General features: G+C 37.4%; 2 protein-coding genes across 2 annotated transcripts in view; both read right to left on the reverse strand.

Annotated features, from left to right (window-relative positions):
- HELRODRAFT_190044 (hypothetical protein) overlaps positions 1–8,673 on the reverse strand; it is a gene marked incomplete at its 5' end in the record, with an annotated part of 20,906 nt that extends 12,233 nt beyond the window's left edge. Inside the window, 21 exons of the mRNA XM_009011897.1 lie at positions 163–256; positions 825–937; positions 1,422–1,571; positions 1,860–1,919; positions 2,154–2,189; positions 2,377–2,520; positions 2,719–2,859; positions 3,128–3,286; positions 3,561–3,745; positions 4,056–4,174; positions 4,491–4,626; positions 4,960–5,111; positions 5,633–5,714; positions 5,867–5,980; positions 6,398–6,522; positions 6,737–6,847; positions 6,984–7,244; positions 7,498–7,587; positions 7,920–8,043; positions 8,280–8,415; positions 8,584–8,673. Coding sequence (XP_009010145.1) covers positions 163–256; positions 825–937; positions 1,422–1,571; positions 1,860–1,919; positions 2,154–2,189; positions 2,377–2,520; positions 2,719–2,859; positions 3,128–3,286; positions 3,561–3,745; positions 4,056–4,174; positions 4,491–4,626; positions 4,960–5,111; positions 5,633–5,714; positions 5,867–5,980; positions 6,398–6,522; positions 6,737–6,847; positions 6,984–7,244; positions 7,498–7,587; positions 7,920–8,043; positions 8,280–8,415; positions 8,584–8,673 — 2,622 coding nt within the window. The remainder of the gene's footprint in view (positions 1–162; positions 257–824; positions 938–1,421; positions 1,572–1,859; positions 1,920–2,153; positions 2,190–2,376; positions 2,521–2,718; positions 2,860–3,127; positions 3,287–3,560; positions 3,746–4,055; positions 4,175–4,490; positions 4,627–4,959; positions 5,112–5,632; positions 5,715–5,866; positions 5,981–6,397; positions 6,523–6,736; positions 6,848–6,983; positions 7,245–7,497; positions 7,588–7,919; positions 8,044–8,279; positions 8,416–8,583) is intronic.
- HELRODRAFT_71772 (hypothetical protein) overlaps positions 7,916–21,994 on the reverse strand; it is a gene marked incomplete at both ends in the record, with an annotated part of 15,883 nt that continues 1,804 nt past the window's right edge. Inside the window, 35 exons of the mRNA XM_009011898.1 lie at positions 7,916–8,043; positions 8,280–8,415; positions 8,584–8,718; positions 8,904–9,035; positions 9,623–9,790; positions 9,951–10,088; positions 10,510–10,600; positions 10,861–11,081; positions 11,300–11,472; positions 11,701–11,856; positions 12,132–12,228; positions 12,501–12,682; positions 12,864–12,979; positions 13,313–13,436; positions 13,631–13,745; positions 14,107–14,242; positions 14,368–14,516; positions 14,954–15,075; positions 15,204–15,459; positions 15,610–15,708; positions 16,072–16,170; positions 16,394–16,466; positions 17,267–17,395; positions 17,557–17,608; positions 17,949–18,164; positions 18,571–18,641; positions 18,765–18,840; positions 18,928–19,049; positions 19,186–19,267; positions 19,523–19,709; positions 19,920–20,006; positions 20,103–20,223; positions 20,378–20,428; positions 20,542–20,895; positions 21,310–21,512. Coding sequence (XP_009010146.1) covers positions 7,916–8,043; positions 8,280–8,415; positions 8,584–8,718; positions 8,904–9,035; positions 9,623–9,790; positions 9,951–10,088; positions 10,510–10,600; positions 10,861–11,081; positions 11,300–11,472; positions 11,701–11,856; positions 12,132–12,228; positions 12,501–12,682; positions 12,864–12,979; positions 13,313–13,436; positions 13,631–13,745; positions 14,107–14,242; positions 14,368–14,516; positions 14,954–15,075; positions 15,204–15,459; positions 15,610–15,708; positions 16,072–16,170; positions 16,394–16,466; positions 17,267–17,395; positions 17,557–17,608; positions 17,949–18,164; positions 18,571–18,641; positions 18,765–18,840; positions 18,928–19,049; positions 19,186–19,267; positions 19,523–19,709; positions 19,920–20,006; positions 20,103–20,223; positions 20,378–20,428; positions 20,542–20,895; positions 21,310–21,512 — 4,797 coding nt within the window. The remainder of the gene's footprint in view (positions 8,044–8,279; positions 8,416–8,583; positions 8,719–8,903; positions 9,036–9,622; positions 9,791–9,950; positions 10,089–10,509; positions 10,601–10,860; positions 11,082–11,299; positions 11,473–11,700; positions 11,857–12,131; positions 12,229–12,500; positions 12,683–12,863; positions 12,980–13,312; positions 13,437–13,630; positions 13,746–14,106; positions 14,243–14,367; positions 14,517–14,953; positions 15,076–15,203; positions 15,460–15,609; positions 15,709–16,071; positions 16,171–16,393; positions 16,467–17,266; positions 17,396–17,556; positions 17,609–17,948; positions 18,165–18,570; positions 18,642–18,764; positions 18,841–18,927; positions 19,050–19,185; positions 19,268–19,522; positions 19,710–19,919; positions 20,007–20,102; positions 20,224–20,377; positions 20,429–20,541; positions 20,896–21,309; positions 21,513–21,994) is intronic.

Genomic DNA, 21,994 nt, shown 5'->3' on the forward strand with positions numbered 1-21,994 from the left:
ACAACAATGATTATAACAAATAATTATAACAATAATTATAACAAATAATTATAACAATAATTAAAACAAATAATTACAACGATTATTATAATAAATAATTATATTACAATAATTCTTAAAGAATAATTTTTTTCATAATTCACTATAACACGGGAGACTAACGGTTATATCCTCAACCAGCCGACTATGCCCTGGTGGCTCACTGTCCAACCACTGTTCTTTGTAGGACCGCAAGAATAAGTTGATGGCCCGATGCCTGCTCATCATGATTATTATTATTATTTTTTTTATTAGTTATATTATTATTTATATTATCATATATATTATTATCTAAATTATCAAATATATTATTATTTATATTATCAAATATATTATTATTTATATTATCAAATATATTATTATTTATATTATCAAATTCATTATTATTTAAATTATCAAATATATTATTATTTAAATTATCAAATATATTATTATTTATATTATTGATAATAATTTTGTAGTCTATATTGATAGTATTATAGATATTATCAATAGGACGAGTGAGAGATTGAACGAACAGACGAAAAAAAATACAAATATACAAAAAAATCTACACCAACAAATCAATTAAAATCATAAATAAATTACGTAATTAATCAACGAAATAATTAAAAATAAATCAGATGATTAATTAATTAAATGACTAATCAATTAAAACTAAAAACAAGGTGATTAAAAAATAGGCAACTAATCAATTAATCGACCCCAACAAGCCTTGCTCAGGGAGAATAAAAGAAATTAAATGAATAAAATTAAATTAAATAAAAAAAAAACATTGAGAAGACCTAGAAAGGTTGTAGAGAGGCACCATGCGGAAGCAGGCCATCACTGCTCTCTTCCTCTGCAGAGACACCGCCTTCTTCCACTGCGTCTCAACATCTGTCACCGGGTGTTCAACCTGTCGTCAGTGTGGTTGTGGTGACGACGACGATGATGGTGATGATGATGATGCAAGTGATGGTGTTGCCGTTGTGATAATGATGACGGTGAATAATATGATGATGATGATGATGATGATAATGATGATGATGACAAGAATGATAACGACGAATAACATGATGATGATGATGATGAAAATGATGATGATGATGATGAGAATGATGACGATGAATAACATGATGATGACGATAATGATGATGATGATGATGACGTTAGTGGAGATTGTTTTCAGTTATAAACGCCATCAACGTTTTCGCCAACTACAAAATATGACATCAACAAGATTGATAATTCAAAGAGCAATAATGATGTCACCAACAGCAATAATGATATCATCATCATCGTAGTCATCATCACCATCATCAACGTGGTCATCATCACCAACATCCTCACCATCACCCTCGTCATCATTATCATGGATTAACTGAACGACTACAACAAACCAGATGAAGACCATGGAGAACTTTTGCCATGGCCAGCATCCGAGCGATCACGTGGTCGGTGGTCAGCTGCTTGTTGCTATCAACGTTCTTGTGGCTCATCTTCTTGTAGAGGGCGTTCTGCCACTGATGGGCGTCGTCGTCTTCTTTTGCCTGGTTGTTTGTTTGTTTGTTCGTTTGTGTGTATGTGCATTTTTGGGTGTGTTTGTTTGTGTTTGAATGCCTGTTTTTGTGTATAAATGTTTGTTTTGGTTGTTTTTAGTTGTATATTCGCCTGTTTGTGCATTTGTTTTGATTCGAAAGTACTTTCTTTGTTAGAACGGAAGTTAATTTCTACGTGTTTGCAAGCACGTGATCTTATTTATAAATGTAGTTTGTAGAAAAGTTTTATCAGCGTGCATGTAGGAGTCATGTGGGTTCATGTGAATATGTACAAACAACCTTCTCTTCTGTGTGAAAGTTCACTCTTAAAAATTCTTCCACATCGGCCTCAATGTCTCTCTATTCATTAAAAAACAATAATTTAATTTTTAAAGATGAAATCTAAAATTTAAAACAAGATTTGCACTCAAATGTATGATTCCTCTAATGTTAACACAAAAAATGAGTAAAAAATTAATTAGTTGACAATCGAATGCACTAATTGTCTGAATAAATGAATTTATAAAAATGAATGAACCAAATTACCGACTAAATTATAAAATGATTAAACTTTATGTCATCTGAAAAACATACGTGCAGGCCTTCAACATGTTCTGGATTTTGAGAATGCTGTCAACAAAATCATCATATAAATCATGTAAATCATTTAAAATCATTAAAATCATTTGAATCATGTAAATCATTGTTATCAAAGAGAGTGAAAGAAAAAAAGAGAGAGAGAGAAAGACAGACAGAGAGAGAAAAAAACAAAAAAGAGAGAGAAAAAAACATGAAATGAAAGAGAAAGACAACTGACATCGACTAATTTTTGCTTAGCCTGCTGCACCAGCTCCTGTTCCTTGCCTCCGAACATGTTCAAGCCAATGGGAAGCAGTCTCTTGAGGCATGCCACGTTCAAACTTGCCGACACTTCCATCTTTTTTGGCACTCTTTTCCTGCCCTGGCGATTAAATAAAATTTTACATGATTAAATAAAAATTACATGATGATGACAAAAATGTCACATAATCATTAATGAGTGTTACGCGTTGTTGTGAAGTTATTAAAGTTCTTTATAGATTAAATGGTTTGGTTTGTTTGGTGCTGTCAACTTTGTAATCTTTCTTCATTATCCATTATAATTTATTTTACTTTTAACCTTAGTTTTGGGCTGGTCCATCTTGCCGCCATCGACCATGGTGGCTCCGGAAGCAGAGTGTTTGTCCTGGCTGGGTCGTATGAGGGCCATGTTGTCGATCTCATTGCTGAAGACAAAGTTTTGCTCTTCTTTCTTAAAGATCTGCGTTGTTCGTTAGTGGTGGTTTCGTTTCATTCAATTTCCAGTTTTTCCCATTCGGTTTCGTAATATTTTTTAGTGTTGTTACCGTTAATAATTTAACTATTGTGAGTTTTAAAAATTAGTAACCATTTTCTCTCGAACACTAAAAGAATCAGAATAAAAAAAAAACAAAATAAACTCAATCGATCAGAAAAAAATAAGAAACAAAAAAAATAATAAAACAACAGCGCAACACACACAGCAGGCAACGCACAACATAGGAACGTACGTGCGACTTGGTTCCAAGATTAAAGACATCAGCCACGCAGAGGTACAAGTGTTCAGCATCTGAGTTAGGACACTTCAGCCAGTTTGACCTGTGCAGGTCGACGTATTTGATGAGGAGTGGGTAAAAAGCGTACATGTCTCGAACCAGTATCTGGTATTTCTAGTCGGTTAATTGGTGGAAAGGTATAAAACTTTACTCACGAGTTCAACAACGCTGCTTTATTTGTTTGCAATCTGCACATGCGTAAGTATCAATGGCAAACATTTACGCGATCAATCATCGATCTGCGAAAATAATTTACATCTTGCATCTGCTCGTTTTAAGTTAATCTAGAGTTACATAAACAACAAATAAATCATCAACAATGGGCATCTACTGAACAAACAACAACAAAAATTATAAAAACAAAAGATCAACTGAAAAATTTTCTAACTTCTGGCACTTCCGATTCAATTTCTCCGCCATCTTTTTTGTGCTGCATCCTCCTCACTTCCGCCAGATATTCTTCCTCCTCTTTCTCCAGGTTTCGTGCCTGTTCGCGGATCTTGATGGCTACTGGGAGTATCTGATCCTTCAACATGGCCGTCGTCGCGTTCACGATGATCGGCTGGGTGCGTGCTGTGATGATGATGATTGTGCACACAATGAGGAGGACGATGAAAGGATGTAGCGACAACTATAATGACAATCAACAACTCTATTAATTCATCAACCAAACTGCAACCCAAACTCGAACACAAAGAACGTAGAAAACGGCAGTCCAATCAACATGCCAACCAACATGTTAATCAACATGTCAATCAACATGCCAATCAGCAGGCCAACCAACATGTCAATCAACATGCCAACCAACATGCCAACCAACATGCCAATCAACATGCCAATCAACATGTCAACCAACACCCCATCATCATCTCAATCGACATACATGCAATTTTGTTCATCCAGGGTGCATTCAACGTTCCGATGTTGTTTTTAACGAGTTTCAAGACGTTCCCGAGCACGTTGTTCATCAGATCAGCTGTCACCGTGGTCACCTGGACTTGACTGTCGTGGAGTTAAGTGGCGGAAGGAAAGAATGTGTGGTGAGTAGGGAAAGAAATATTTTACGATGTGAGGAAAATTATCATGTGAAAATTTGTTATGAAACAAAGATTGTAGTTGGAATCAATGAAATACTTTGGTTCGGTGTTGTCAGGTCCTTGCGACCACCAGAACGGGAGGTAACTGCAGGTTTATATTTCATCATTTCTATCATAATTTTCCCAACATCATCATCAAAATCACATCACCATTTTCACCAATTTTGCGATCATTCTCACCTCTACAGACAGACCAGCATACACACACAACAAACACACACCTGCACAACATAGGTAGGGTGACCTCAATGACGTGTGGGGCTTCGTTGTACTTGCCCCCCGATTCTGCCAGGCCCTCTATCTCGCTCACTATCTTCTCCAGAGGGAGCACGTTGATGGCCACTTCGTCTAAGACTTCTGTTTAGTTGCGAGAATGAGACGAAATACGTCCAAAAATATGAGAAAAACATTAAAAAATAAACATTTAGATAGACAGACAAACAGACACGTTTAAAAACAGACAGACATATAGAAAAGCGGGCAGACAAACAGACAAAAAAAGAGAGAGAGAAAGACGACAAATAATGTTAACAGAGAAACAATCTAGTCACCATTAGTAGCAAATAATAAAAAAGTAAAGTAACTACTGTTGACATCCATAATGAGAGAAATAATAAAATAATATTACCGCTTATATCCCCATCAATAAAAAGCAATAATAAAATAAAAATAAAATAAACAGAAAAGAACCTTTGGCCTCTAATGAGTGAGTGGCAATCCTATCTTCTTCAATGCCAAACACAATGGAATTCTTGTTGAATTTGTTGAGTTTTGGCTCCAGGAAAGCCACAGGGAAGGTGCTTGCAAACGAAGCCACACATTCACCAAGTGCAGAACGATGTCTGTGGATTGTGGTGACGTGGTGTGGCGGTGGTTATGTGGCGATGATGATGATCTAGAAATGATGGGGTGTGGTAATGGGAAAATGGCAATGATGGGAATGTTTATGATTTCGTTATCATTAAAATTGCACGATGAGGTTGAATGTTTCGTGACGTGGTTTGTTCTAGAAAAATCAAATTACACAAAAGCATGAGAATAAAATGAAACGCACATACCTCGTAAGTTCAGACGTTATTGATTCCCTTGAAGAGAAAAAAAAATCCGCGTGATAAAAAATAAATGTATCTTTAGTTATAACCAATAACCATCATTCTTCAATCATCAACGTTGGTTTGTATATAAAATCATTCTTCACTCAAAATTTTAGACTATGATGTATGCAACATAGTTTAATACACGTGAATTGAAAAACCACGCAATTTTTGCGCATGGTAGATAAAGAGGCTCTTCTACTTTTTACAATCGTGTCAAGTTACTGCCTGTAAGTGTTATTATGATAATTTACTGAAATGATATTAACCTTTGAACAAAAGTTGAACTGTGGGTGCCAAGCGTGTAGAGAGCGTTGAGGATTTTGTAGCAACATAGTTGTTCTTCACCGACTGTTGGAGGAGGAAGTTTGGTTGTTAGCGTATGCGTGTGTCTGTTTGTTTGTGTGTTTGTCTAGGTATCTGAATGTTTAAGTTTGTTTGTCTGTGATGGTGTGTGCTCGTTTGTTCAAATTTGTTTGTCTGTTTGTTTGTTGCCAACTCACCCAACAAATCAGCCCCAAATCCATTCCTGCCCAGATGGTCAAACATTGAGGTGAGGACAGGGAGAAGAACCATGTGCACGTAGTTCAAGCTGGTTGCCCCGCGAGTTATTGTGCCTGGTATTGTTGTTGTCGTGTTATGTTAGTGTCGTGATATGCTGGTGTCGGGGTAGCTATTGTGTTTATGTTGTTGTTTTTTGTTATGAAATAAATGTGTGCGAGTGAATTTTGTAGGCAATTGTAATTCAGGGCCACGTTATTATTATCGTCCTCAGAGTTGATGCTTCAAAATATTTAATGTCGACATTTGGCGAATTTCGATAATAACAATTTAAAATTTATGATGAAACATCAAAAAAAAATTTAAATAGTTGGCAATCAATAAATCAATCTTCGTTTTGCGTCCAGAGACCCGGTTCCCCGAGGTAGGACGTTGTTTTATAAGTTGGCACATTAACGGATAAGATGTATGTTGTCGTAAAAATCGTGGCATATTTATTACAATCATTTTTGCGGCAACCAATCAGCACCAACCTTTCACGTGACTGAATCTTCCCGCTTTCAGATTGGACACGATTTGAGCCAAGTCGTCTGCAGCGAATGTGAAGAAGGGAAGTATGGAGGATCGAACTATTTCAGGACTGCTCTTCACAATGGCTCTGATGATGACGTAATGATTACATAATGATGACGTGATGATGACGTGATGATGAGGGAATGATCTTGTTAGAGTTGGATGTGATGACAAATTTGTGTATTGTTATCAATTTGTTTTTTTTTGCAACCAGAGAAAAATAATACTATCATCATATTCATCATATACATTATCATTATAGCTACAACAACTCAGACATCATATTAAATGCTACCGACCTGGCATCGATGGCTTGCACGAGCGTTTGAAGACACCTGACTGAGATCTGAACATCATGTCCGAATGCCGAGATGCGCTGACGTAACAGCAGAGCCAGTTTGGAGAATAAACTGATGAGTAAAACAATGCTTGCAGTTTCTTAGAGGTGAATCATTTGCTTAAGCAATTAGCAAACAGTATAAATTATTTTTCAATATTAATTCAGTCAAGTAACAAATCGTAAAATGTGCTATTCGGCCAGCCAACCTGGCAGTCATCTCTTTCTCTTTGCCTGTAGCCATGCCAGAAGATTGTTGCATGTTGTTGTTCGTGATGAAGTAGGACTTGTGTGCTCTGAAGTAGCGCTCCACCAGCGGCAGAACCACCTTACCAAAAAACTTGATGTCCTCGTTCGACATGGAGAAGCTGTGCCTCCTACTGAATCTCGCTGACGGCTTCATGTTCTTCATGTTGTAGGCTGCCTTGTCGACGTACTCCAGAAGTTTTTCCACCAGGCTGTATGCAAATCTGTTTTGGCATGAAACGCGTAATGAGGAGAAATGGAGAAACTCCAATTGTGATAGTATTTTAAATAAAACTGTATAAAAAGCGTGTGTGTACATGTGCATGTACAATTTTATCTATTATAAAACTATTGTGATCGGTGCATACGCTCAAATATTTTTTATTTTATTTTTTGTATACTTCTGCGTACGTGCGATTATGAGTGTGCGTGTTTGTGTGCGTATTTGTTTGTGTAAGTGTTTGTAACTTGTATGACCTCTTCTCAGTTCCAGACGTGTCGATACCACTCTCACTCCCCTTGTTCTGACGAATGTTCGTATCCTTACGAGTCCTCGCTACCTCGTTACTGGGTGCCAGAAGATTTTGTGATGACGATGATGACGATGAGTCATGGGGTGGTGATGATGATGATCAAGTTTTTCGTGGTGATGAATGATGATTTGATGATTTGAAAACAATTTCAACTCAGATAAAAAATTGAAAAACCAATCAAGTCGACGGTTGCGATGATATTGGAGACTTAAAAATAGTCATGATATTATCAACATCTTCATTGAACTTAGTATGACTTTCAACACTACTACTACCACCACCACCACCACCACCACCACCACCACCACCACCACCACCACCACCACCACCACCACCACCACCACCACCACCATGGTAACCACCTACCTAATGATTCTGTAACCACACATCTGCATGTATCTCATGAGCTCTTGTGCTCTCTCCCTGTTCTCCTTCTTCTCCTTGTCCGTCAGCATGCTGTAGGGGATGAATTGTGGGTTGATGGCTCCACCTACGTCGGGTTTTATAATTTACTGATTAGGTTTTGTGATAGAAATAACAAGTGTTATTGACAAAAAAAATTTCAATAAGTTATAAAAAGTGAAAAAAAAGAAAGAATTTTTAATGTTTTTTACAGCTAAATTTTTTTATTAAATATATAATTCAGGAATAAAATTAAATCAGTTAGAAAACTCATTAAACAGTCACTCATTCAACAATCAACTACTACACTGCACTTTGCGGTACCTAATTTGTCCAGTTCAACTTTCTTCTTGACCGCCCAAACGTCGTGGGCGTTGTCCGCCAGACGTTCGGCCATCTCCAACATTCCTCGGGTCAGGGTTATGCTGCGAAGGTCAGCTGGTCTGGGGGTGTAGTCGCCCTGCAACGATGTCATGGATTGCAAAAAAAAACGTGTAATCACATGTTGTATAAAAATGAATTCTAATTATGTTGTTAGTAACGAGTCAGTTAGTAAGCAATTCAAATTTGCGAACAGCAAAACGCCTAAAATTTATGAAAAAGTTTGAAACGTTCCCAGCAATCTAACCAGTGATAATTTGGACTGCTTCTTTTTGATCTGCGCCTTACTGGCCGATCTCGAGGGGTCCAACTCGACGGTCCAGCCCCACGCCACCATGGCTTTCAACGACGACTCGATTGGACTCAAATACCTCGATTTGTCCTTTTTATTTTGTTTTTAACTTTTCATTCAAAAACTAGTAAGTGTGCTTGTTTTTTTGAATTTGAGATGTTCGTTTTTGTTGTCATCCTGTCACGCAGTTTATAAAGTTTAGCATAAAATTTTAGCAATAAAAATTTCAAATTAGAATCTACGTGAGATGATGAGAAACAATATGAGAGGCTAACGGTGTTGTTGAGCAGTTGAAAGCTTTTGAGATTTGGATGTTGTTTGAGTTCCTCGTCATAATTTGTACCAAACGTCCAACCAGAATCAATCTTTTGTGGAAAAATTAAAAATATGTTAAAAATATGAATTACCTAGATTACCGCTAACGGGTACAGAAAAATTAATTAACTTTACGATAATTTATCAATTGAATGGAATATGCAAATTAGATTTAATTAAAATTCATATAATATTAATTGAATAAAATATGCAAATTAAATCTAATTAATATTCATTTATGCCTTGGTCATGGCCCATGAGTCGTGGTAGTGCTCGGCAAAGTCGATGGCAATACGTGACAATTGCTCATTCAAAGGAATCCTTGCATGAATATTCAAAAAAATTATGTTAATTGCTATTCACAAACAGCACAATAACGTGAAAACAAGTATTTCCATCTTTGGTTATCATGTTATAATCATCGTTTGCATGATCATTCATCATCATCGGAATCATTTTAATCGTCATTTTCACACACACACACACACACACACACACACACACACACACACACACACACACACACACACACACACACACACACACACACACACACACACACACACACACACACACACATACACACACACACGCACGCACGCACACACACACACAAACGCAATTAAAATACAATCAAATGCTCGATCAAACAAGCGTCCACACTAACACAAAGTCACACATACTTGGAAATATCGGCAGGTTGGGGTACATAAGACCATTCAGCCTCGGCCATGCACTGCTTATAGAAGCCATCATCTTGGTTGTCTAGACTGTAGTCAGGGGACAACGCGCAGCCAATAGCAGAGAGGCATGGAAGGGCTTTGGAAAACAATTCTGGGTCGTAACCCTGGCAAAGGGTGAATATGAAGAATATATTATTTCTATTAAGAATCTCAAATATTTATATGTTACTTCTGTTAGAATCATCTGTGCATCCATTTAGAAAAATATCGCTAGATTGCAAAATAAAGGAATACAATTCGTAAAAAATGCATAAAATACTCTACCCTCTTGGCCAAAGAGTCAAATATTCCACTGAAGAGCATCATCGTCAACCTCTTCTCCTCCTCTGTGGCAGACCCGTGCGAGCCCCAACCTCCACTTCCGTAGTAGCCACCACATCGCTCGTAGTGGTTCACCAGCACCTATGTTTGTTTGTTTGTGTCAGTGTGTGCGTGTGTGTGTGTGTGTGTGTGCGCGCGCGTGTGTGTATGATAAATTAAATAGCTGAGTATAAGATTGATTAATAAAAAACAGATAATTAAAAAATTCAACAGTGGTTTTAAATAAAACAACAAAACAAAAAGTAACGATTCGATAAAAAGTTTGTTAGAAATGGTGCACATCAATATAAATTAATTAGTCATTTAGTTACCAAAACAACCATCCAGTTGACATATTTAATTAAAACGTTTAATGAGTCAGTTTAACAGCAATGCACTAAACAACTGACCAACCAATCAGCAACCCACTAAACAACTAGCCAACTAATCGGCAATCCACTAAGCAACCAATTAGCCAATCAGCAATCCACTAAGCAACCAACCAACCAATCAGCCAACAAACCCTGAGAGGTGTGATGGTGTTCTCGGTGAGGGCGGGAACATCGACCACCAACTTCCTCAGCAGGCTGGTCATCATTGGTGGCCTCATTTGTCTGAGTTGGGGGTGAGGTTAGAGTTAGTAGAATTCAATTTTTAGCAAGATTTAGAACTGATTAAAACTCTGTGAAAATCAAGGTCGCCGCAATCATTGTTGACGTCATCATCATCACTTTACTTCATCGTAATTATTCTTAAACATTTTATCATCAATGCTGTAGCTGACGAAGTTTAAACATAATCAATTTTCACAAACTTGCAAAACCATTCTTGAAACAGTAAAAAAAACACGAGAACAATCTAGATAGGATCGTACCCGGTCAGAGCCACTAGGAAGTCCGATACGGTATCTCTTTGGTTCTTGGTGAGGGACTTGCACTTGCTCAGTTTATAGACGGTGTGGAGGGTTTGATCGAGGAGGTGGCAGACGTGGTCGGCATCGTGGAAGAAGTGGGAGTTGTTGGTCAGTAGTGGAAGGACTGCATTGCACAGGTAGCGATTCAATGCAAGCGCCATGTCTCCATCGCCCTCCTGAGCCTTAATGTTTCACGATTGTTTAACGGTAGTGCTACAAATAACGACAAATCACTAAAATGTAAATACATTCAACTCTATGAAAAACAACCAAGAAAGAGATGCATTGTGATTAAATTAGAAAAATTGTAAGGATTCAAATTTGGCGTGCAATTGAAATATCATTGGATATCGTAACAGTTTGTTATGTTATTTATTAACTCCGCCCCAGAAGCACCAACATCTTCGAGTGTAGTGGCAGCTCTCAGATCCGGTAGGAAGCCATTTTCAAGAAGTCGGAAGAAGGTCCTTTGATCCTGGATGCCGTAGACTCGTTCCAGGAACAAAACGACAGCAGTTTTGTGGGGCGGGGACAGGCCGGATGGAAGTGGCGGGGGAGGAGGTGGTTGGTTCTCTTCTCCATTTGGATCATTGCTGTTGAGGGTGTTTGCGTTTGTGCCCAACATGCCGGATGTGGTGCCCTGGAAAATTTTTTAATGGCAGTGTATGTAATAATAATTCTTCTGTTCAATCAATCACACATTCTTTCACCCATCTATTCATTCCATCCACCCACCTATCCACCCATTCATCTATCCATCCACCCATTCATTCATCCATCCATCCATCCATCCATTTAAACTACCCACCGGCTGAATGTTTCCAACCGGAAGTATAAATCTGATTTCAAGAGCTCCTTCGAGATCATCCAAAGATACTAAACTCCTCAAGATAGCACGTGCTCTCAATGAATCACTGCGGCCTGCTTTTATGGCTTCCGCTTCCGGAGCGCAACGACCTTAAAGTTGTAGTTTGATTGGTGGTGAGGTGAAATTGTTTTTATTTATAAACAATGTCGTAGAAGTAATATTGTTCTATTGTTACTATGGTCAGCCCAAATATTTTATCGTGTTTCTTTTATTGATATTGTTCTGTTTATGTAACAATAACCAAATCAGTTGTCAATATACAATCAAGTTGTTTGAAAATTTTGAAAAAATTAAACGATTATCAAGGTAACTATCATCATGAACAGCATATACAGATGATGGTAGCAATGGAATGAGTAGTTACCAAGAAGATCAATGAGAGACGAGTAGAACTGGAGGCAGGCAGCTCCTATGTCGATGTAATCCTCATCATCCTCAGGTGGCAGTGTGGAGAAGTCGTACTTGCTGCAGTGGCGGCGATGGTGGCGATGGTGGTCAAGTTCGAATGGTTAATAAATAATTATGACGGCTGTCTATAAGGCGTCATTGTTTCATAAAACATTCAAACACAAGCACGACAAAACTGTTACATAAAAACAAAAAGATGAATTTAATTTTGTGACACGCTACACGTGTATACCAATTAATTACCAAGCAATTGAACAAAACTTGGCAACTGGACCAACCTCTGATACAAATAATTGCCCCTATCGTCATCTTCAGACTCAGAAACGGCCCGAATAAACTGAATGGCATTTGGATTTTTGGCAGCCGCAATCTGCAGTGACATGATGATGCTGTTGTGCATGGCCTTCAAGAGACCCCCACCCTCCCCACGGAGGGCTGGCCCAAGACATTCAGGCCTCCTGATCAACAGACGGACCACCAAGTTGGCGTTTTCTTCGACACTTTCGCCTTGGAAAAGTGTTTTTGTATTTACATGTTTGAATAATTTTTTTAGTTTTTAAGCCTAGTAAAAAATTGGCTTATAACGTTTGTAACTTTTAAATTTACATACTGTTTTTGAGATATATAAAATTTGGGTTTAGTGTAATATTTAAATTAAAAATTTGGAATACCTCTAATTAAAACTCACCATTGACCCACACACAGAACCTCAAGAAATCGAGGAATCTCTCGCCTTCGACCGGGTCCCAGCCAAGATCGGGATATCCATTGGCCACCAATTTTTGATTGCTCTGTTGGCCGCACCTGAAGAATTTGTTGTTATTGTTAACAATTAATGAATAGTTCAAATATGTGTTTCTTTCCTAAATATCTTAATAATGAATTGAATGTTCGTTATGTGTAAAAATACAAATAAGTTATATGTTTCGTGCTAAAAATGTATATCTTTTAAATGAAAAGACTGTTTTCGTAACTGAAAAATTTGTAAAATTCAAAATGTTAAATTTACTACACGTAATTTAAAATTTTTAATAGTACGAAAAAATCATTTAAATATTTCAGAAATGATTTTTCAAAAAAGAATTAACCAGCCAACTAATAAAATTATCAAACCAACCAGCCGACCGACCAACCAACCTGGACAAATAGACTGCCACCTTATCGAGGTCAGACTCCCTGAGAGCCAGGGAGAGTTCATTGTTGTCCATGAGGGATGAGTAGGCCACGTCCAGAGGACAGGAACCACGCAGGGAGGGCCGGGCTGATTGATGGTGGTTGTTTGTTTGTGATGATTATAATGATGATGAGGATCGTAATGGTGATAAAAAGTGACAAAGAATATCACAATCACCATTGTTCTCCATATCATCATTATATTTTCATTATGGAATAATTGAATAATGTAGTTGCAACCACCAAGACTACCATCAACATCGTCAACACGTGACAACTAACACAAAAGCATGCAACTGTTGTCCAGTAAATAAGCCAGATGTTCAAACATGGCTCTCTGGTTGACTCGGCCTGTCCTGCAGAAGTAACAGAGGAAGCGACAGCAAGCCACCACCATCTCCGCCGATGTGTCCTGCGCCGTGGTTGTGGTGGCGACAATAAAGCGATCGCCATCATTTAATCATTTCATTAGTCAACCATCATCCATTGAAATCATCATTTGATTGTCATCATTTCGTTATTTGACAATTGTTTTTTAAATTAATCACCATATTGCATTGCATTGCGTTTCTATAATTTTATAACGCCTCGCATATTTCTGGGCTTTTCATTACAATTAATTACATCGAGTCTATCGTTATCTTTCCATTACCAACATGGTCAATATCCTAATCATCATTTTGTTATCACCGTATCATCGTCTTTACCTTCGGAGGTTCAGCTTCAGCAGTCAGTTGTGCCGCAGTGCCAGTGGCGACATCAGACTCAGAAGCAGCTGACTGTTGTTGCGCCTTGTTCAGCGTGTTGATCATCAACTGCATGACTGTTTCGTGGATGCCCAAGGACCTCATTAGATCTGGATGCTGGAAAAATACTTTGTTGTCTGCTAGGTTCCTGCGTGCGTTTGAAAATTAAATACATTTCTTTAACTTGAAGTTTAAGTGTAGGTTGAACAATTTATCTGATACGGTAAAGTTATATGCTGGTTTGTGCATAATTTGATCTTCATGAAAACTAACCAGATGCAGGATTTGAGTTGTTCTTCTTCTTCTGGTGCTACCTGAACCATCAGAAGTGACCTGACCAGACCGAGACTCTTGTTCAAGTTGTTGATGTCCTCTCGACTCTTCTCACTGATTACGTACGTCTTCTCTAGAGAGCGAATCATCTGTTCGTACCAACGTTCATGAGAACTTGTTAATGATACATAAAAATACATGATGATACATTGTGATACGCGATGATACATGATGATACATTGTGATACACAATAATACATGATGATACATTGTGATACGCGATGATGCATGATGATATATTGCGATACGAGATGATACATGATGATACATTGTGATACACAATAATACATGATGATACATTGTGATACGCGATGATACATGATGATATATTGCGATACGAGATGATACATAATGATACGCGATGATATACGATGATAGAAACATGAAAGTCATTTTATCTACCCAAAACAAATTTAATGAAAAAATATCAGCGATAAAACTTCATCAGAAGCACCCAACAAACAGCCGTAAAAACATACACACACAAGCACGCTCAAGCATTCAAAAACTTTGTTTGACTTCCAACCTCTGAGACGCCATCGTACTGTCTGTGTAGGAGGCTGAACATGGCTCTGATCAGTTCCTGGTCCACGATGTTTGTCTTCGCCCACGAGATGACCGTGCTTGTGATCAGCTGCTGAATGTTGTCTGCAGAGGAATTACGTTTTACGCTTAATGATGATTTGTTGTAGAAAAAAAACTTTATACAAATTCAAAAAGCTGATTTGATAATGTTTATATAATGTATCAGACAGTGGACCGACCTGGACCGAGACTCGGAGGAGGGGGAGGTGCGGGTGGTGCCTTGTTGGTGATGTAGTTATACACCTTTTCCAGGATGGACTTGTTTGTCTCCACCTCTGCCTGCACCTGGGTGGCCTTCTTACTCTCAGCCTCCTCGTCTTCTGGCGGGTTGTGGTTGCAGTGGCGTAGGAGTTCCTGATGGAATTCGAAGAGTCTCTCTTTGAGGTCGTCTCCCATGGGACTCTGGCAGTCATCTGACTCTTCCTTGCATGACAGGAGCGTCCGCATCTGTAATGGTTGCAGTTTGTTTGTTTGTTATAGCATGCTTTCCAGCTTCAACGTACGTCTCAATGACTTTGGCCCATCGTAAATTCATCGAATTCAATTTAGCTGAAAGGATAGAAACAAAATATTGAAATTGGAATTCCGAATGATGACTTGTTCTTGGGGCGGACATCTGAACTCTCGGGTTCTCTTGGCAGCGACCGCCATGGGCATGTCGGTCTGCTTGATGTCGATGTAGCGCTGTTTCTGTTCCTGTTTAGTAGGTAGGTTGGTAGGTCGATAGTTAGACTTAAACAGAAGTTTGAATGATGAAATCATTTAAGGAAACTGGAATATATGAAATTATATAATTAGTTCTGTTTAAATTTATCTATTTATCAATCATAGTCATGAAGGATGCCGACAACAAAAGAAATTAACAGGTTAACAATAGAATTTTAATTGAAGACTAATACATATACCTGTACTTATCAAATACACAATCTTCTTTTAAATTATTCTTTATAATTATTCTTTATGTGTTATTTATAAAGACTAAAGCTTCCATTAACTAATTAACAAATTTTCAAATCAGTCATCGAACAAAAAAAAAAAAAAAACAAATCAACTACCGACCATCTGACAACCGCCAACAAAATGTTCTGAAAATGAGATAAGGGCTTCGATACGATGACGTAACTGAAGGTCACACAAGTGATGAAGAAGAGTGCACAACTGTCAAGGTCAAGGTAATTATGATAATGATTAAGATGATGATAATGATGGAAGATAATAATAATGATGGTAGTGATGATGCTAGCAACGGTTTTCAAATCGTTTACGTGTGTTCTTCATATTTATCACTTCCTTCGATTGTTCATTCACTCATAAATTACATTCATTCGTTCGTTCATTCAATCATTCAATTTTCCATCATCATCATCATGACGAAAGTTACCTCTAGTTTAACCGGTTCAGACAGTTTTATCTGAATCAAGCCATATTTCTTAGCTATAATATCAATAATTTCGCTTTTATTATTTTTTAGTTTCATTATATTTAATTAAAAAATAATTTTCATTGTTAATAATCAAAAATTATTTAAAAATATGTAAAGTCACACACGTATATGTGAATAATATGGCAGTTATTCATAACAGGTCTATTTTAATATATACACTAATCCAAATTCAATATTCTATAAATTCTACCGAATGTTCGGTAGAATTTATATATGTATATATATACATATATATATATATGTATATATATATATATATATATATACATATATATATATGTATATATATACATATATAAATTCTATATATATATATATATATATATAATTTGGTAGTGGTTGTTGTAAGGTTTACAAAATTGGTAAAATAAAAACAATTTTAAACAGGCGAGATCTCCGACTTTAATTAAACGTGACTAAAATTCTTACTTGTCGTGGAATTTTTGTTGATGTCGATAACCTCATCTGGTGTTGATGGAAAATATTTGTTATTAAAACTTCCAAAGTTTTTACATTCAATTAGGATTAATTTAATTAATTAATTAATCAATTAGAAATAATTTGAATCGTGTTAATAATGAAATAGTAAATATCAGATATATAATTTGAACAATAATAGCAAGGTAAATTGTCTTGAGATAATTTTTATTAAAATAAGCAAGCTATTCCATTAATTAAAGATATAAAATTAGTTCAGAAATCAATTAGGTATTAATATTTAAATTGGCCGATAAATAAAAAACTAATTAAATAATCAATTAATGAATCAACCCCTCACCAAATCGATTAATCAACCATTAAATCAAACACAGACCAAAACAACCTTGGCTTTGTTTCATATAGAAATTTTGGGGGTCTATAAGATAGAGGAGCTGATTGATATCGTTATCGTCCAACAAACCGATGACCAACAAGTTGTCCACCACTTTTATCAGTGGTCTGACCACAAAATATTGTAAATTATGAATTAATTTTCCCTTTAGAAAACATCAACAACACACACACACACACACACACACACACACACACACACACATACACACATACACATACACACAAAAGACTATAAGATATTACAAGCGAAAAATAAATCCACTGACACAAAATGGTTTTCATTGCTCCCGCCAATTGGATCCCTAATGTGGCCCGCCCCTGAAATTTTCAACCAATCAATCGAGGAGATTGTATTTCGAATAAATATGTCAATCATGCAATCAATAAGTATGCAATCATTTAATCAATTCAAGAAGAAGAATGTTTCAATCATTTAACCGTCTCGTTAACTTTACAAAAAACTCCCTTCAAGTCAAAATATAATTTAATCCTATCGCTATATAACCCATCTAATAATCTATTTAATGAGCACAAAATGCACTAAATAATCAATTAAATGAGCATGACAACACCAAACTAATCACTCTACTAATCAATTAATCAATCGACTATTAAATCAATCAATCATAAAATAAATCAATCATTCAATCAACGAAACCTTTTTGAACAGCTTCCGTCAGCAGTTCCATCATACACTGTTTCAGGAGATTGAGAGGAAAGTAAGGGCTGGACGTGGCGGCAGGTGTTGAGGATGGTGTGGTGGCTGGGAGAGCCATTGTCAGACCACCAGATGGCTGATTGGATGCTTGGGGTGATTGTGTGGCCGATAATGAGGCCGTCGCTGCCGATGTTGCCGCTGTTGAGGTTGGAGATGCTGGTCTGAAAAGATGAAAATTGAACATTAGAACAAAAAGTGAAGTGAAAAATATTTAGTGAAAAAGTGTAATATAAAGTTTGTAAATAAAAATCATTTTAGGACTGTTACTTTTTAAAAAAAATTTTCAGTTGAAGAATTTGAAAATGAAGATATAAATACACAAGAACCAAGCCAGTGTAACCAAACACCATCACACCAACACACCAAAAGCCATCACCCCGATCTAACTTCTGATCGACAAGTACAATCTTGGGCCTGATGGAAACGCTCTGTTCCAACGAAGGTATGCTCTCTCTCATGCGAGCCAGATGTTGATACTGCAGCAGAAGTTCCTGCTGCTGCTGGTGGCTGAGGTAGGCGAAGTTTTGCTGCTGCAACAGCTGCTGAAGCTGATGTTCGTAACTCTTGTTGAAGAGTTGAAGGGCCTTGTGAGCGAAGGCTAGGGGCACGATGAATTCTTTCTGCGTCATCAGCCTGCGGTGGGTGTTTGTGCGGTTTAGTTAAAAGTCTGCGCGTGTGTGTAGATGATTGTGGTTATGTACAGTTTGCGTGTGAGTTTAAATTTTGTGTGGGGTGCATAATTAAGGTCGTATTCACTTCGTTTTAGCGTAGGAATCCAGATGCAGTGAAATCAGCAAGTTGTGAAAGCCCATTCTTAATTCGCCAGGCATGTCTGTAAGAGCATTTTGAATATGTAACTGATTAATTTCTCATCCCATCTCATCAACTTTATGTTAATAAACTATGCAAAACTACAAACATTTGCTCTTGATGCAAAACATCAGCTGCCTCTCGTTGACGTGTTGAGTCAGTTCGTGTGCAGCTCTGTGGTTGCCGTGCGAGCATACGGCGTGGTACAGATCAAGTGTGTGCATGTGGAAGCTGTCGCGGTCGTCATAAAAATGGAAGTGAGGATCTCGACGAAGTTGAAGATTAATGATGATTTCGTTTTCGTATTCATTCGTTCCTTCTTTCGTTCCTTCATCTATTCATTCATTCATCAATTCATCCGTCTTACTTCAACAAATCAGGATGTTCCTTGAGTTCCAGGATATCCAGACATCTATCTTCTTCCGGGATATGTAGCGCCATCATCTGGTCTGCGTTGGCGATGGAGAAAAATATTATTAATGGCAACAAAATGACAAAAACGTGGAAATATTTGCAAACAATCTCGTGAAAACGTTTAGAAAAAAAAATTCAAAAATATAACAAATGCAGTTAAAATGGCGTAACCACCTCTTCTCGTCACCCCATTACAACATCCCCACAAAATCACTTCAACGTTTCCTCGCCACATCATGAGATCACCACATCATCCAATCAGCAGCCTCCCCTCCCCGCCCCTCACTGACCTGCATCCTCAATGAGCATACTCCAGCCTCTAACATCAGACAATTTCAGCACGTGAACCTTGTTGGAACTGAGTGGACACCTGGACCACTGGTAGGTCTTGAGCCATTGGAAATCCAACCTGGGCGGGCACTGAGGTACGACGTGTTTGCCCCCGCGAAACAAGATGGAAGATAGCGGTAGGGCTAGCTGTGTTGCAACGGTTGATTGGTTAGTTATTGGGGTGATGAGTTTATGTATGCTATGGTCAACTCTGTGACATTATTTCATTTGGAATTTTTATTACGGTAGAAAATTTCGTTTCGTTTTGGAATTACTTGAAAATATTTGCATGAAGTTAGTTGCAAATTTTTAAATTATTTTCTTTATAAAATATTATACAATTAATTTGATCATTACTTTAGTTCTTCCGAGTTCGACCTGGAGGACCTCTTTGTTGGTTGGCTCGAAGAAGACAGCGGGAAACAACATGGCGTTTGGTTCAACCTGACGAATTTTTATTTATTTATTTCAAAAAATATTCGTTAGTTATTCAAAACTAATCGAATCGTTGAATTTAAACCAATCAACAAATAGCATTACTTGAAATTTATTAGCAGCCTCTTGTCCATTGACAGTAAAACTCAGCAAGCCACTTGATACGTCGATGTGACAGCCAATCAGAAGGCCTGGTCCTGCCTTTTTACCTGAATCTTCCTGGTGGCTATATCTGAAGAGGTCGTCAGAAATTATTTGCGTTATAATTTTATTATAATCATCAAAATTATTATTTCTTTAAAATTATTTTGTTTCTTATTATAAATAAAAAAAATCTTCTCGTTATAAAATTTGTTACACTTGATTATAATGTTGCCAACCTGTTATGGAGATCACCAGCCGACACCATGTAACAGTTCTTGCGTATGACGCTGGTTAATAAATTAGCTATTAATTAATTAAATAATTAATACGCTAATTAAACAAAGAATGAAATGAATCGTTAATTAATATGGAAATGAATCATCGATGAAGTAGTACCTACCTGGTGTTGATTTGATTTTCCACGTCAATGGTAGTGACCACAACATTCCTCATACTTTTCATATCAAACGTCCTACTGTGGGTGTAAAAGTGGGGGCTAACCCAGCCCACATAAACTTGGGAGGGGTCTTGCCCTGGAAAAACCCTCACTCCGTAATAATATTCATCAATGACGTCCATATGGGCCTCGAGGTCTCTGTAATCAGATTCAGACTCCATGGCATCACTGCCGAATGAGCCCTGGCTGTCTCTCTTCTTCCTCATCCTCACCCCTCCACCGACGCCCTGAGAAACGGAAGGTCCTCTGGCGTTGGGGTGAGATGATGAGGTGGACGACGGTGGGTAGGGGCCCACACTGTCCACATCTTCCGATTCGACAGAATATTCCGAAGCACTCATACCCTTTTTGATAAAATCAAACTTTCAGTTACATTGACCAACTAATTTTATAAAGAAAAAAAAATATTTAATCAGTCAAATATTTATTCAGTCAATACCATTTTAACACTTGGTATTGAACTTAACCATTTCACACCCAACTAACACATGTGACTGACTACTTACCAGACAAGCCTTAAAAACCTTCAGACAAAAATTTTTTAATTTATCTATTTAATCTTCTATTAGCCATCTAGTTAGTTATAATATCACGCAATCAGATTCATCAGGCAGTAGACTAACCGGAAGTGATCCGTGTGGATACTCCTGGCTCCCAAGAGGTGACGGATCCCGGGAAGATTTAGTCTTTTTAAATAAATTAAAGGGCAACTTTCCTCTCTTTGCGCCATGGAAGCCGCCTCTCCCCATTCCATCTGCAGCCCCACCAAACTTCAGCCCCATCTTATTGAATAGACGCTTGTCTGGTAAGTAGTCACCTGTGTTAGTTGGTGGTAAAAATATTTTATTGTGGCTGTTGTTTTGGCTGTTGTAGTAGTTATGGTTTCGTTGTTGTTGTGGTTGTTGCAAATAGCACTGTTATCATTGGTTGGTATTTATACGTTACATGTTTTTATTTTATAAAAATTATCATAACTTTAAGTTATTTTTCTAAATTTTTATCTTAATCGTGATTTTCAATGCCACAGGCAGTTGCAACATCATCAACAGCATCGCCATCACCATCATCATCGCTATCATCATCACCATCATCACCACCATCATCATCATCGTGACCTTCATCTCCGTGAGTGCCAGGCTGCATCTTGTTCTGCATGTTCTCCATGTTCATCCTCCTTTCTAAATACATCTGCTTCTCTCTGACGGATAGATGGATGGATGGATGGATCGATAAATGAATAAATGGATAGATAGATCGATAGATAGGTGAATGGGTGGATGAATGGATAGATGGATGGATAGATTACTTATTGAAAAAAGAACTAATACTAAGTTAGAGTGTCAAAAAATACCTTGGATTCAGAAACTGGTCAGGGAATTTGACCGGAAGTTTAATC

This window comes from Helobdella robusta (genome assembly GCF_000326865.2).
Source record: "Helobdella robusta unplaced genomic scaffold HELROscaffold_10, whole genome shotgun sequence".
NCBI classification, from domain to species: domain Eukaryota; kingdom Metazoa; phylum Annelida; class Clitellata; order Rhynchobdellida; family Glossiphoniidae; genus Helobdella; species Helobdella robusta.